Source organism: Triturus cristatus, chromosome 1_2, assembly GCF_964204655.1.
Source record: "Triturus cristatus chromosome 1_2, aTriCri1.1, whole genome shotgun sequence".
NCBI lineage: Eukaryota > Metazoa > Chordata > Amphibia > Caudata > Salamandridae > Triturus > Triturus cristatus.
Window position 1 is genome coordinate 586,579,671 of NC_140580.1, and position 16,774 is coordinate 586,596,444.

A 16,774-nucleotide genomic window follows, 5' to 3' on the forward strand; every position below is an offset into this window, starting at 1 on the left:
GGGGGCCACCAGCCCAGCCAGGAACGAGCCACCAGCGTAGTCGCAATGCATTCACTCCTCTAGTAGTGGGAACCAGCCCTCGAAGAGCCCCACCCCCTGCTAAGCGGGGGCTGCGGTGGGTGCACCCAGCAATCCCTGCATGGTAAAAGCTCATTAGCAACACGAGGGCAAGTCTCCTCCGATGTCTTCTCACCCACTCACTACTGCCACCCTCGTCCCCGGTCGGGACCCGGCCCGAGCACCGCAGCGACACCCCAGGATGCGGCTGGAGCGCCACGAGGAAAATCCGGCCTGTGCCTTGCCGGAGCACTCTCACCAGGAAAACTCGCACAGCAGCTCGCCCACCTCGGGCAAGAAGGAATCTCTGCACCTCACACGGCCGTGGGCACCAGCAGCTTCGATAGAGCTTCTCTGGGCAGGATTCAGATTTCAGCCGGATTATGGCGTGGACTTGCGGATCCCTGTTAGGCTGCGTCCACCATGATGGCTCACCAATCCACGCCCCCCAGAATAGTAAATTTGACCTTCCTACATATTTGCATTTCTTTCAGTGTTATTTGAATTGGAGTTAGAATGGTTTAAGCCTCCCACCCCAAAATAGATGCACTGTCCCCAATTTCTGTAGAACCAGAGTTTGAATAGTAAATCTAGTCCCCTTCCCCAACTAATGGGCCTGATTATGATGTCTGTCGACCAACATCATCGCGGAATCGGGACCTGCTGACCTGTGGTCGGTGGTCCCAACTCCCTGTTTACAATGCGATCACACATGGTGCAGTCGCATACTCGCATTTCCCTATGAGAGCTTGTGCTATGGCTGTGAACCGGCCATAGCACAAGCTCCTATAGAGAAATGGAAGTTTGTGTTCACCCCTGCATTGCGTGGCAGTGCATCAACAGGGGGGGGGCAGCATAGGTGCTCCCTCGGCCCCCAACCAGAGACCCAAAGAAAAGGAGGCCCTACTAGGGGCCCCAGACTCGTTTTCGACAGGCTTTCCATTTCGGAAAGCCCGACATGGAAATCCTGTGGGAGCATCGTAATCCCAACGGCGGAAACTCCGTCCATTGGGATTAAAACTGGTTTCCCACTGTCCGACGAGCTCCTGAGCCCATAGGAATCCAGCCGGAATGACTAGCCGCTTTCAATTCCGACCACCTAGATTGTAATTAGTCGGTCAGAACTGAAACCCACGATCTCGGTCAAAAAGCCTCTGACCTCACGTCGCAGGCTTTCTGACCAGGATCGTAATAGGCCCCTGCATGTTTATTTGATAAACATTCAAATGTATTAAAATAGTATTAAATTTTCATAGATGTATAAGAAATTACTTTATATTTTTACATTTTCAAAAATATATGCATTTGCGAAGATATTTAATTTTATTTTTTCCAGAAAAACAGATGTTTTCAAAAATATTTTTGGATTGATCTACATTTTGTAAATGAAATATTTAAATGTAAAATTATTATAGTATTTTTCCATTATTTGCAATGTTAAATGCATATTTTTGAAAGAATAATTCCAAAATAAATTTTAATTATATAAAATATATTTATAAAAAGAGAAGCAACTTTTCATAATTTAAAACGTATTTCTTAATACATTTCCTATTTTAAAATTATATTATCAATATTGTTTTTCAGTATGTATATTTTTTTATATTTGTGTTAATTCTAATATTAATTTTAGATCTCAAAATATTCAATCTATACTTTTGTACCAGGGCGCGTTATATGTAACAGCAGGAACACATTAAAAAAAGTTATTGTAGGAATGTGCTGTCAGCAAAGACGGGAAGGTGTGGCTTCAGCAGAGAAGAGAAGGTGCTGTGTCAGCAGAGAAGAGAAGGTGTGGTGTCAGCAGAGAAGAGAAGGTGTGGTGTTTGTAGCAGGGAAGAGAAGGTGTGGTGTTTGTAGCAGAGAAGAGAAGGTGTGGCATCAGCAGAGAAGAGAAGGTGATGTGTCAGCAAAGAAGAGAAGGTGCGGTGTCAGCAGAGAAGAGAAGGTGTGGTGTTTGTAGCAGAGAAGAGAAGGTGCAGTGTCAGCAGAGGAGAGAAGGGGTGGTGTTTCTAGCAGAGAAGAGAAGGTGTGGTGTCAGCAGACAAGAGACGGTGTGGTGTCAGCAGACAAGAGAAGGTGCAGTGCCAGCTGAGGAGGGTGGTGTTTCTAGCAGAGAAGAGAAGGTGGGGTGTCAGCAGAGAAGAGAAAGTGTGGTGTTGGCAGAGAACAGAAGGTGTGGTGTTGGCAGAGAAGAGAAGGTGTGGTGTCGGCAGAGAAGAGAAGGTGCATTGTCAGCAGAGAAGATAAGTAGTGGTGTTTGTAGCAGAGAAGAGGAGGTGCAGTGTCAGCAGAGAAGATGTGGTGTCAGTAGAGAAGAGAAGGTGCGGTGTCAGTAGAGAAGAGAAGGTGTGGTACCAGCAGAGAAGAGAAGGTGCGATGTCAGCAGAGAAGAGAAGGTGCGATGTCAGCAGAGAAGAGAAGGTGCGATGTCAGCAGAGAAGAGAAGGTGCGGTGTCAGCAGAGAAGGTGCGGTGTCTGCAGAGAAGAGAAGGTGCGGTGTCTGCAGAGAACAGAAGGTGTGGTGTCAGCAGAGAACAGAAGGTGTGGTGTCAGCAGAGAAGAGAAGGTGCGGTGTCATCAGAGAAGAGAAGGTGTGGTGTTTGTAGCAGAGAAGAGAAGGTGTGGTGTCAGCAGATAAGAGAAGGTGTTGTGTCAGCAGAGAGAGAAGGTGCAGAACCAGCAGGGAAGAGAAGGTGTGGTGTCAGCAGAGAGAGAAGGTGCAGAACCAGCAGAGAAGAGAATGTGTGGTGTTTGTAGCAGAGAAGAGAAGGTGCAGAACCAGCAGAGAAGAGAAGGTGTGGTGTCAGCAGAGAGAGAAGGTGCAGAACCAGCAGAGAAGAGAAGGTGTGGTGTTTGTAGCAGACAAGAGAAGTTGTGGTTTCAGCAGAGAAGAGAAGGTGTGGTGTCAGCAGAGAAGATGTGGTGTCAGCAGAGAAGAGAAGGTGTGGTGTTTGTAGCAGAGAAGAGAAAGTGTGGTGTCAGCAGAGAAGAGAAGGTGTGGGGTCAGGAGAGAAGAGAAGGTGCAGTGTCAGCAGAGAAAAAAAGGTGTGGTGTTTGTAGCAGAGAAGAGAAGGTGCGGTGTCAGTAGAGAGGAGAAGGTGCGATGTCAGCAGAGAAGAGAAGGTGCGTTGTCAGCAGAGAAGATGTGGTGTCAGCAGGGAAGAGAAGATGCGGTGTCAGCAGAGAAGAGGTGGTGTCAGCAGAGAAGAGAAGGTGTGGTGCCAGCAGAGAAGAGAAGGTGTGGTGTCAGCAGAGAAGAGAAGGTGTGGTGTCAGCAGAGAAGAGAAGGTGTGATGTCAGCAGAGAAGGTGCAGTGTCAGCAGAGAAGATGTGGTGTCAGCAGAGAAGAGAAGGTGTGGTGTTTGTAGCAGAGAAGAGAAGGTGGGGTGTCAGCAGAGAAGAGAAGGTGTGGTGTCAGCAGAGGAGAGAAGGGGTGGTGTTTCTAGCAGAGAAGAGAAGGTGTGGTGTCAGCAGAGAAGAGAAGGTGTGGTGTCAGCAGAGAAGAGAAGGTGCGATGTCAGCAGAGAAGGTGCGGTGTCAGCAGAGAAGATGTGGTGTCAGCAGAGAAGAGAAGGTGTGGTGTTTGTAGCAGAGAAGAGAAGGTGGGGTGTCAGCAGAGAAGAGAAGGTGTGGTGTCAGCAGAGAGAGAAGGTGCAGAACCAGCAGAGAAGCGAAGTTGTGGTGTTTGTGGCAGAGAAGAGAAGGTGCGGTGTCAGCAGAGAAGAGAAGGTGTGGTGTCAGCAGGGAAGAGAAGGTGCGGTGTCAGCAGAGAAGAGGAGGTGCGATGTCAGCAGAGAAGAGAAGGTGTGGTGTTTGTAGCAGGGAAGAGAAGGTGCAGTGTCAGCAGAGGAGAGAAGGGGTGGTGATTCTAGCAGAGAAGAGAAGGTGTGGTGTCAGCAGAGAGAGAAGGTGCAGAACCAGCAGAGAAGAGAAGGTGTGGTGTTTGTAGCAAAGAAGAGAAGGTGCGGTGTCAGCAGAGAAGAGAAGGTGTGGTGTCAGCAGAGAAGAGAAGGTGCTGTGTTTGTTAAGCGTCATGGCTCTGTGCAGGCATAAAAACCTGCTCGCTGTATATTGTCTTTTTTATCGGCGTATTAACATAACCTACACAAGTTATTTGAAATCACCTTAAACCTAACAGTGGTAATATATCAAACAAAGTTATTGAAAGATCATGAAATCACTTAATGGGAGAAGGCGTGGAAATCAACAAGACCCCAAGGCACTGTGCTTTCATCAGACCCTGCTTCTTTGAACAATCACTGTTTCCCCACGTGTTAGCCCCACCCCTACCCAGATCCCCTGGGTCTGAAGTACTCAGACGTCAAGTGAGCCACTGAATTCCTGTATTCTAGGCACTATGCTATTTCACATACACTATGCATTATTAGAGCATCATCAGCTGGCAGCATTAAATGGCACATGGAACTAATAGCAAAATATTTTCAACAATATCTCAGCAGGAATTATTGAATTCTTTGCAATTGTATGTACAAAACATTACAAACCACAAAGCAAGTAAAAAAGAGGCTTCAAATAATTTGATTAACGCGCCCGTAGGCGTCATGTATTTGGAGAAGATTAAGTGAAAAATATATACAGATTGTAACAGCACTACTTGGTATGAATACCAACACAACCCTAAAGAAAGAAGTGCACAATGTGCTCGTGATAATGGAGTGACGGCGCAAGTGACAACGTGAAAGAAACCATAGCCAAATGGCGCAGAACAGTATTTACAAAATATATACAAGATGAAAGGTTCAGAAAACATCCAATGTTTGTCAATTGTTCATTTGGTATTTTTCGAGAGTTTAAGGCTGATGGGCACTGGTCGACCAGTGCCCATCAGCCTTAAACTCTTTCCGGCGCCCTCTATTGCTTGGTTCTCCGAATAATTTCGAAAAATACCAAATGAACAATTGACAAACATTGGATGTTTTCTGAACCTTTCATCTTGTATATATTTTGTAAATACTGTTCTGCGCCATTTGGCTATGGTTTCTTTCACGTTGTCACTTGCGCCGTCACTCCATTATCACGAGCACATTGTGCACTTCTTTCTTTAGGGTTGTGTTGGTATTCATACCAAGTAGTGCTGTTACAATCTGTATATATTTTTCACTTAATCTTCTCCAAATACATGACGCCTACGGGCGCGTTAATCAAATTATTTGAAGCCTCTTTTTTACTTGCTTTGTGGTTTGTAATGTTTTGTACATACAATTGCAAAGAATTCAATAATTCCTGCTGAGATATTGTTGAAAATATTTTGCATTTACCCTGATCTCAGTTGGGTCTATGGGTTACACTCCTGTGGTTTTCCTACATGGAACTAATAGGGCATGCTTCATATGAGCCACCATGAAAAACCTGTGTTAGCAGAGGGATTTGTCCAATTAAATTGACATGTTTAATATTCTTCATTGTGCAATAGAAAGTAGAGCTGGCAAGTATTGAGCAATACAGAGTCTAGCATAACCACGCAAGGACAGACGTACTCAACTATTCCACTCTGCGCATTGATCAAGCACCTATCAACAGAAGCCGCTTTCTTAGGTTATATATATATTTTTGTAATACTGCAAAGTCATTCTCAGTTTATTTCATAGACTCTCTCTTAAAAGTGGCCACTTTTCATTGACGATGCTGTATCATTTATCACAGTTTAAATATATTGAAGTATCATAAATCCACTACTCTAATCCTTCTGTTTCGATATCACACATCAGCCCACTTCCCAGCTCATGTGCGTCGGCACCCTTCGCAAAGTGAAATCAGACGATTCCTCGTGAAAATATGGCTAGCTCGGACTCCGAAGGCACACACAGATCAGTCCAGGGTGCCTTCTAGAATTTTACTACTGAGTATTTCCAAGAAATCATCTCAGCATGACCAGAGATCATCGTTGAGCGCTGTCTTCTGTATGCGGCACTAGTGATCCCACAATGGAGTTGTGTTGACATCTCCATCGTGTCAGTCATACGCACACTTGAAACGCAAGCCTTGCCCAGTGTTGTGTCTCCGGCCAGTAGTTCAGACCTTGCTGTAGTACGTTATTATCTCCTTCTTGGGCAGCGTCAAGTTGTTGAGCTCGTTGTGTTCTTTGATGCACCCGTTGCCATTTTGGTGCACCTCTTGGTAGAGGTCGAGCGGGGGCTTGCAGATATGCCAGCTCTGCAGGAGCTTGTTCATGGTCCCCTGGTCCGTGATGCCAAGGAGCTTGTCTTCCTCCTCGTTTTCAGAGGTCTTCGTCTCCTGGAGGTGTGGGTGGGCCAGCTTCATGTCCTTGTTCATGGTCTCGAAGAATTGCTGAATGCATACTTTGGCAAAGCTCTTGGCGTGCTCTGTGCAGGTTTCATCGAAGAGCTTGCGCTCGATGTCTATGTAATGGGACCAGTACTTGCTCTTCAAGAAGGCGGCTTGCGTGAAGCATGGACGGATTGACCTCGCAAGAAAAGCCATCATGGTCATAAGCAGCACAAACGTCCATCCAAGAGCCTGGAAGATACAAGAATAAAGGGAAGAATGTCAGCAAATGTTGTTTCACTTATTTGACTACATAACATAAATTGCCACTTCACTGGTTCCCATTCTCCTCACTGCTGCACACTATTTCACTTTTCTATTGAGTTTTGCACTAGAAAGCATACAATCTAACCTGCAAGCATGAAGGATCTTCAGTTATATTTTTATTTCCGATGTCTACATTATGACATTAGGGCCCTCATTACGATGTCGGGTGGACCATCACTGACAGGCTAACGGTGGCGGTCCGCCTGACACGTAGGGCAGTGGTCCGACCGCCAGATTATGATGCCGGCGGTCAGAGTTCAGAGGGTGGGGGCAAGGAGGACCGCCACCTTCGACAGGCTCAAAGAGCCTGTCAGGGCGGCAGTTGGACCGAAATCCCTCAATGGGGGCGGTGCCTGTGCAGGCACTGCCCTAGGGATTATGATGTCCATTTCTCACAGCCTTTGGAAAGGCTGTCGGAAAGGGAATTAGGGGGCCCCTAGCAGGCTGTCCGTCCCCTGTGGGACTCTGCTATGTGGTCAGGAGGGCACATGTGGTGCCCCCCAAACATGCATGCATCGTGTGCCAGGCTCCACATGATGCCTGACACACGGTGCATGGATGCTTAAAAACATCCCTTTTACTATTGTGTATTGTGCTGATACCCTTTTCAGAGCCGCAGCACAAGCCGCAATAGAAAAAGGCGGTTGCTCATAATCTGGCGGGTGGGACCACCGGCTACTTGTCAGGTGGACCCAATCCCCCTGCGACCAACATCGTAATGAGGCCCCAAGAGTTCCATTGTTTTATTGACTTGGTTTGTACAATTGAATAAATGTTCATACATAATGGACAATTTACAGTCAAATTAATAACATGGGTTTGTCAACGCGTCTATATGTATCTGCATGGGTACATAGGTGTTACCTGTTTTATGCTTGCTATGTATATTGCTGTACAGATGAGGGTCAGGTTAAAAACAGTGTTCTATAGATGTAAAGGGTGCTTTGTCATAAAAGAGTTAAGGTATCTCGTCTCTAATGTCAAGTTTAAGGTGGCCTGTCAAAATTTGCTGTCTTTCTTTAGGTTGTAATTTTTTTTCCCCACGCGAGTGCCGCTGCCTTCAGCCCTTAAGTTACTGAAATGCAAGACTTCTCCCTCGATGTCTGTCCATTGTTCCAGTACTTTACGCCATTTCTCATGCCACAACTTCATGACTGACCTCCAACTTTGAGCTATGCATCTTTTGGCAACCACAAGGGCCCGGCCTAAAAACTGTTTCCTAGTTTATCTTTCTTTGTGTGTGTGTGCAGGCCTGGTATGCATACATAGGCTTTTAGGAGTGGGGTTCCGCCCATCGTCAGCTGCTATAATCTGTAATCCTCAGAAAAACCTACCAGTGACGGCTGCCAGTAACAAAGGGTGGTGGGGCGGGTGGGGGAAGCGCGTGGTGGGGGAGAAGAGTGGGGGGATGCGGGCTATTAATACAAATTATAAAAACTTACCTGACGCCGCCTTCTGCTTTGCGTTGCTCCTGCTGGCCATTTCATGGGTCCCAGCAGCCCCTGGGAAAGACTCCCAGCCAATCACTGTGCTGCGGAGCAGCGCGGGAATTGTTCTGAGCAGGCGGTAAAGATGCCCTGCTCAGACCAGGGAGTCTGTGGAGGTTTCGCCACCCCGGCTGCTGAATGCAGCCGGGCTGGAGAAACCTAGGTGCGCGTGTGTGTTTTGGTCGGCCTGAGATGTCCGGCCAAACACACATGCGCACTTAGGGACTAGGGAGTGCAAAAGCATTCCTCCTCCCTCTCCCAGCCTCGCTCCTCCATGCACAAGCAAGCAAACGAAAAATAAAACGATGCTAGAGCATCGTTTTATTCTTCCTTTGCTGGATCTACGCCAGGCAGGGGGGCGACACTCCTCCGCCATTGTGGAGTTGCCACTGAAACCTGCACCATGATCTAGAAGATGACTTTCACCTACTGCATTTAATGCAATTTGAAGACATGATGAGGTACATTTTAGATCATTTCTTGGATAGGAAGCATGTATGATGCAAACACTTAGAATGTAGTTTAAAGTGGGCATTCCTGGAACCATTTTGTGTGTTGTATAATCTTGGTCCAGTTTCTCTAATTTATTTCTCTATCCATACCCTGAGCCCATCGTTCTCTCTGCCCACTCAGGTCTGCCTTATATTCCATCTGGTGTGCTTTATATTGGAGACTAACTGATATCCTCTCAATTCCCAATGTGTATATTGCGGTACTTTGAGGTTAGGAGATTCGACCCTAACATTTCGCCCCCAAGGCCCCCTGTAGGGACCCCACTAGCCTGCTACATTTCAGAATTTGTCTTTTTCGGATTCTCTAGTCCTGGGCCAAAACTTGGAAGTTCAGTAAGGTGTCTTCTCGAAATGGGTCTCCCAATGTTTGAATTCCATGTTCATTCCAGTTTGGAATGTCTGACCCACATTTTTCAATCAAAGCCACTGCAGGGACTACGCTGGTACGCTGTTACACTTTGTCGTTTTCCAAGTATCACATCTAACATTATCTCACCACTTTAAGTAGCTGGGGCAGCTGGGTATGTATTACTTTGGGGGCCATCAGTAGGACCCTTATATTAGTGAGTGGAAGTGTATTCGTTATTGCTCATAATCTGCCCTTACTGCAGGATCACTGTAAATTTTTTGCCCTTTTTGCTGAACCCTATTTTTGTGGCTAAGGAACTCCGTGCATTGTACACCTGCTAACCAGCAGTAAATTACTTGTGCCCTTCCTTTCAACATAACATTAGTATAATCCAGACTGGCATGTTTAACTTACCAATAAGCCCCTAGTTTATGGTAGTCACAGCTTACCCTCTGCCTGTAAGTTAAATGTCACCAGTGTGCTGTAGCACACATTGTGGTACCTAATGTAGTGACAGGACAAACTTGACTGCAGGCATGCCATCAGAGGCGTATTGAATCCTCCGCTTTAGCAGCTACAGCGAGGGTAGGGTTTTTTATGGGTCTCTTCTGTCTGCAATTCAGCCGACAAAAGCTCTTATTTAATGCTGCAAGAAAGAACAATAGGTTTACAGAAAAAGGATGGAAGGGTGGAAGGAAGGAAGGGTGGAAGTAAGATAGGGTGAAAGAAAGGTAGGAAGTGTGGTAGAATGGATGAATGAGTGGGTGGATGGATGGAGGAGTGAGGGGTAGATGGAGATGGTGAACGGATGGGTGAGTGGATGGACAGATGAAACAACGGCAGAGCAAATAGAAATCTGACTGGATGGATAGATAGATGTATGGATGGATAAAAGGATCAATTGATGGAGGAAAGATTTATTGAAGGAAGCGTAAGTGAAAGGATGGATGTGGGGTGGATGGATGTGTGGATGGATATATGCATAGCTAATAGATGTGTGAACAGATGGATGGAATGGCAAATTCATGCATGGAATGGTGGAAGATGTGTTGGATGAGAGAATGCATAGTTGAAATGGTGGATATCAGCACATGAATGGAAGGGTGAATGGATTGAGGCTTGGATGGAAGAGACAAGGGAGCTCTTCAATTGAGGCTCAGACTCACTTGCTGTCCTTGCTAGGTGTGATCATAGCTTTGGCTCGAGGGGACATTTACATTTTCTGGCCACTCCCTTAATATTATGAGTAGCACAGTGGTACAAGTTTAAACTGCAAATTTGACCTGTCAAAATAACCACTTTTGACAGGCCTAAATCCCTCCTTTTAAATATTTGTAAGTCACCTCTGACTAAGCCTTACTGTAGATTATGGCAGGGTGATGATAATTAAAAGTAGGACATGTAAAGGTCAATGTTAAACATATCCTTACAGCAACTAGCTCCTCAAAACTATTTTCACTGCAGTAGGGTTGGCTGTTCTATAGGAAAGCACTGAAGTAAAGCCCTTAAATCCTGACTCTATCATTTATACGCCCAACTCCATCTTGGCTAATAGAGGTCACCATCTTTTCAATCTTTCCTGATTCATGCAGAATCATTGTCGTGTCTGCTATTAGATACAGATGTTGTCTGACCTTATCTTTCTAAAAACGGTGAAAGCGTCAAGTCATTCGATGGATGATATATATACGACATTCATTTGGGTCAAATGTCTACTTTCCACCATGTCGGTGAGCTAGGCACACATACAGACATATAGCTGAAATAATGTGTCTGAATTTACATTCTTTTTCCTCATAGGCTCATAAGAAAACATCTGGGACGCACACCTTGATGCACATAATTAGTGTCAGACATTCCTTAACTTATGTCAGAAATTCCAGTTTCTGATAAGATTTAGCTTATAAGGACTATCACTTGACCAATTGTCAGGAGAGGTTCTTCGTCCAGATTATCGCTGAGAGTCTGCCAGAAATGGTCTCGCCTACTGCCAGCGCACTTTGCACTTTACAGATGCTACATCTTGCCTGCAGCCAATAAAACCAAGTCTCCCGCAGAAAGACAGCAGCGTGTGTTTGCCCTTTACGGGGAACACTGTCTTCACGCCTCCACTGATAAAACAGCCTTTGCTGTCAACAAGGTATACAGTACATCCTCCTAAGAAACTCTGGACTAAAAGTTGCTCTGTCTTCCATGCTCTCTTAGTGTAGCAAATAGAAGTAGATGTTAGGTTCTAGATAACATTTTAATGACATTTTAACCATGTTAGAAATGTTCATTTTATTCTTGTTATTTATAACGTGTCTTTTGCTGTTTTTATAATATATTGTGTATTTGTTTTAGATGTACTAAGAAACAGATTATTCCTGTAGTAATAAATACTTTTTACTTAAAAGTTTTAATTCTTCTTGGTACAGTGTGTGTGATATTGTGAATAACGAAATAAAATTTGTTACTGTTATCACAGTGCCACTAATCCCTTTATGGAATTATTAGTAACCAAAAAGCAACATCTCTATTCTCAATAACATGTTGAATAGTGTTTCGCGGGACTACAATAGCCTGTCCTTGACATTCATTGCTGGTGCATTGAAACAAGTTCACCTGTGTCTCATTTGGGGGGGAAAGCACACCTTGTAGAGCTACGCCAAAGTCATAGCTTACACAAGAGTATCAGGATACAATATTCCGTTTGCTAAATGTTATCTCTGCCTAGAAAACAGCTACAGAAATATTTTAAGGACTCTATTTAATAGTTATTTTTAAAACTATATTTGATTGATTTTGAATGAAAACAACAAACCATACAGTGCACCATGACAGTATTGGACAGGATCCATCATATGACATACACTGGGAGCATATAAGATTGAATAAGACAATTAAAGACTTATGTGGAAATCTCCATTGGCCCGAGGCTCTTTCAAGACATTAATAATACATGAACCAAGACGTCAAGTAAATATCATATAAACAAACATCATTGCCCACTTGGATGTCTAGGAAACAAGAAGTACCCAACAAGTACAGGAACAGAGCTTTCTGTTCAGTCCTCTGTCTCAGACCCATCCTCACTGGAATGATCATCATCATCATCGTTAAACATACCCAACAGTTGGGCCCTATTGCATTATAGCCTCAGATTTCCCCCATCATTATGTGAAAGCCACATGTGCTGTTCCTCTGCTACCCTCCGTTCTAGCAGATCCCTCAACCAATATGTTAGCATCGGGACCTTGACTCCAACCAGACAATGGCTACCTGTTTTTTTGCCAGCAAAAAGGCCAGCTGGGTTAGCCAATAGGGGATCTTGCATTCACTGGGTCGCTTCACCATGCCCAGGAAGAAGACCTGTGGTGTCTGTGAAATGGTAATTCCTTTCGCCGTTTCTATGCGTGGCACCACATGTGCCCAATACGTTCGGACCTGGGCACATTCCCAGTCCAGATCCAAAAAAGTGGCCCCAACCACCCCACATTGTGCACAGACAGCGCCCCTCCCTGGGTCTATTTTATGAAGGCCACGTGGAGTAACGTATGCATGATGCAGTTAAAAGAAATGCAGAAGCTTAAACTTGTTATTACAGGGCACAGTGCGAACAAGATGTAATGCAATTTCCCAGTCAAGATCAGAGATGGGTGTGACCAGCTCTCCCTCTTAGGCTCTCCGTGCCGGGTAATGTCATGGCTGCATATCACTTCTAAAGGCTCTGTAAAAAGGTGTGATGGGATGGAACCTCTCCCCCCACTCTATGAACCCATCAAGGACTCCTGAGGGGCAAGGAGCTGCCGGAAAATCTGTTCATAACTCCCTCTCCACTCTCTCCAACTCGGCATAATGAAGGAAATGTGCTGGCCCCACCCCAAAAGAATCCTGTGCATCTTGAAAGGCTATGAAGGTGTCCCCTGGATACAGGTCCCCCACCTCTCGACAGCCGCCCTCTGCTCCATAGACATGCTAAAGTCAATATTTTGAAAGAAGGCCACGTCCCACAACTTCACTGCCCTACTGAAGGGAGCCCTGCGAACCAACGTCCAGACCACTTTTTCCCATAGCTGTGCGAATAACCAGATACGAGAGTGGGTGCTCTGATCTTCTGCCCCACCTCCGTAAATGGGGCAAGGTCCCCCCCCCTTACTAACCCCAGGAGTTGTTTCTGCTAGTCATCCGAGCCTGTGAGCCAGTGGGCGGTATGCTGCAGGTTTGCCGCATAGTAGTAGAATTGTACATCCAGCACCACCAGTCCCCCATCTTCCAAGTCCACTTTAACGTTGCAAGTACCACCCTGCTGCGCGTACCTGCCCATAAAAGAGTCAATAGCAGGCTATCCAACTCGCAAAAAAAACCAAACGATCTGGCAGTGGAAACAGGGAATTCTGTACTAGATACAGGCATCTCTGGAAGAAAATTATTTTTGGAATGGCTGCCTTACCCATTACGGATAAAAGGAGCTTATTCCAAAATGTAATGGAATTCTCCAGTCCGATCAGTACCCGATCCACATTCTGAAGCTGGTGTTGGGCTTCAGTATTAGTTACCCAAATCCCTAAATACCAGAATCCTTCCAGTTCCCACCGGAGTCCCACATCTGGTAAATGATGCGGTTGCTTCCCAATGGGAACATTAATAATTTGCGGACATTGATTCTGAGACTGGAGACTTCACCAAAGGCATCCTAGAGCCTCAGCAGCTGCAGGATAGTCTTTTTAATAGTTAAACAAATCAAATGTAATGGTAAAGTTGAATTTTATCTAAGTATTACTGAAAAGGTAGTTTAGAAATATTATTTTTTGTCTTCCTAAACCTTTGGAGGCCTTTCTGTGAGTATTCACCTGGCAGCTTGATGACTTCCCTGTGGTGAGGTGTGAATTGCTTCCAAGATAAAGACGATGAGCCTTGGGTGTTGGGAGGAGTTGTCTTCCCTTGACAGGGTGGACAGATGTAGCTCACACGTGGGCTTGCCTCCTCTTTTGTTTTTCTAGTCAGCCAGGCATCAACCCCAGCGGGAAGAAGAGCTGCCCCAGAACTGATTTAGAGTGACCACCAGGGTGGGGCTGTAAGCATTCATTTTGAAATTACATTGTTGCAGCCCGTTTGATAGGTCTGCTGGGTTTACAAATATAATATTTGGGGCACACTTTAAAGGAGGGAAACAGAATTCCAAAACACTTTGTGTGTATCAACTGTCTGGTTGCTGAAAGCTCAGCTTTGATATTACAAGACATTTGTCTCTTAGTTCGTTAGGGATTGCTTCGAACTGGATTTTAGTGTTAAATGTAAGAGGACAACAATATTAGTATAGTTCACTTTCCACACACACATTCAGCCCACAGAGCCCAAGTTTAGGGTGGCTGAAGGCTTCGGCCATCTGAAAATGCCAAAGTGGGCAAGGTGATCCCTGGAAACCTGTGTTTGGACAAAATATCGATTTAAAAATATCGGGAGGCAGAAATATTGGGAAATAAATATTGTGATACACAAATATCATGATGCAGAAATATTGTTGGCAAAAATATTGTTTTTTAGGTAAGTAATATTGTTTTAAATAACATTGATGTTTTTAATCTCATTCCAATAATATAATGGTTAAAAATATTGTTTTTGAATTATTTTAATGTGTTTTAGTTGATATATGAATTTTATGTATTACTATTGTTTATACAAAGTTTATTTCTTTTTAAATATAGTTTGTAAATTTTAAGTGATTTAGAATTTATTTTTATTATTTTATAGTAATTTATGGTGTCATAGTGGGTTGTTGGGTTTATAGAGGGGTAGGGTGGGAAGTTAATTAGTAATAATAATTGTGAATTAATTAATACATTGTATTTCATTAGTTGATTGAAATTTATTATGTAAATTATGGAATCTTGATTTTTTTATGTTATGTTATTTACGGGCGGTTAAGTTTGTAGTGGTGTAGGGTGGGACGTTAATTAAGTAATGGCCAATGTCTCCCTCTCAAGTCAATTTGAGTGGCTCCAGCGGAACGGAGTGTGTGGGAGAGGACCCTAGTCAGGCAGGAAATCAGCCGATGGCTGGGACCCATTGCATGCACTGCTTTTATCAACGGGTGTGGGTCAGGCACCGTGTCCACAATACCCAATAATCTCTCCATTTCACCCGCCAGCCGCCCATAGGCCAGGAAGCGGCCCACCAGGAGACCTTCATTGTCACCAGCTGATTGAAGAGGCTAACGGCCCCATCCTGGAATAGATCACCCAGGGTGCTCACACCCACCAAATCGCAAAGCTCCAATCTCTCCCAGCGATCTGCTCCCTAACTACTCGAATGAAACTCAAGTGGATCTCAGGGGCACATCTGGCATGAGACGAAGGGCTCTCCCACAGCTGGCATATGCCACCCATAGTAGATCACAAACATGAAAGGAGAGCACCTCCCTAGGGAAAACCAATTCCAGCACCAACCAAAGCACGATCCTCCCATGGACCAGTCCCAGCTCCTCCATGTGCCTCCCTGCAAGCCAGTAGGTGGGCTACTGTAGCTGTACCACCAGGTAGTAATATTCAAAGTTCAGGGCGGCGAGTCACCCCTCTCCATGTGGAGCTGCAGCTTAGCCAGGGCTACCCTGCACCTGCCCTTATTCCAGAAGAAGCCCAAGAGCATAGTGTGTAATGTTTGGAATGTGTTGCGGAGGATGCTCACCTGTAAGTTAGTAAAATAATACAATAGACATGGGAGCATCCCCATCTTGGAGGGAGAAACTCTGCCCTGCATCGAAATCAGGAGGGAACACCAGAAGGTGATTTGGGGACACAGAAGTGATCAACTTCATGAGATTTCCCTCTAGGAGATCTCGGGTCACGTGGTAAACATTGATGCCCAGGTACAGGAAAGTGCAGGGCTCACAGAGAAGGGCATGAGAGCCAACAATGGCATGCTGCAGGGGGCAAAATGTTTTCTATCTCAGCAATACCTGACCTAATGTCCTTGACGCAGATGAGGACATCGTCAGCATATAAGGAGACTGTGTAATTCTTGTCTTTTATCTGTATGCACATTTCATGACCTGCCTGTTGGAGCCTCTGTGCCAGAGGCTCCATTACAAGAGTGAAGAGCAGGGGAGAGAGGGGCTTAGCCCTGACATGTTCCCCTGCGGACTAGAAAGGGAGGCGATGTTTGTTGCCCTATTTTCACCCATGCTGTGGGTTCCATGTAAAAAGGTCTGTAATGATCTCCGAGGTCCAGCATGTCTAGCGTCACAAACGTACCCCCAGTCTAAGGTGTCAAATGCTTATTCTAGGTCTAAAACTATACAGGTATCAAAAGAACAGTGACTCAGGGCATCCACCAGTATTCTGTGTAGAATACACATGTTAATTGTTGTGGATCTATTCAGTATAAACCCTTTTCGATCCGCCTGGACTAGGTCCGGCAAATGCTCAAGGAGGGGTGTGGCTATGGTCTATGGACAGTGCTCTATTAGAAGCCATCTCAAGGGGGTCAAACCTGGCTTTGCGAGTGAGACTAACAATGACTCACGGAGGGTCGAACATTTCTTCCTTCCAATCTATAGAGAAACAGAATCTTGGGCATAGAACATTCCTTGATATTTACAAACTTTGATATATGACAAACAGTTTGCACTGCGGAATCTCCACAGTACAACATTTATTGCTTATTATTATAAACATAGGAAGCCACACTACTTAATGGCGGCTGCTGTGTGGCTGTGTCCTTTGGAGTGCCAAAGGCAAGTCGGTCTGCACCCATCTGCGTCCGTCCACGCCTGGACTGCGCCATGGGCCCTGGTTCTCGGACGATCCACCACT

At 45.2% G+C, this 16,774-nt stretch overlaps 1 protein-coding gene and 1 long non-coding RNA gene across 2 annotated transcripts in view; one reads left to right on the top strand and one right to left on the bottom strand.

Moving 5' to 3' along the window:
• Positions 1-16,774, top strand: part of LOC146867690 (uncharacterized) — a 376,821-nt gene that overhangs the window by 101,134 nt on the left and 258,913 nt on the right. The gene's annotated exons all lie outside the window — the stretch shown is intronic.
• The window catches only part of LOC146867691 (calcium homeostasis modulator protein 1-like), a 119,969-nt gene continuing 108,642 nt past the window's right edge, over positions 5,448-16,774 (bottom strand). The window contains exon 2 of the mRNA XM_085606696.1: positions 5,448-6,558. Within this exon, the coding sequence (XP_085462822.1) occupies positions 6,094-6,558 (465 nt within the window). The 3' untranslated portion in view covers positions 5,448-6,093. The remainder of the gene's footprint in view (positions 6,559-16,774) is intronic.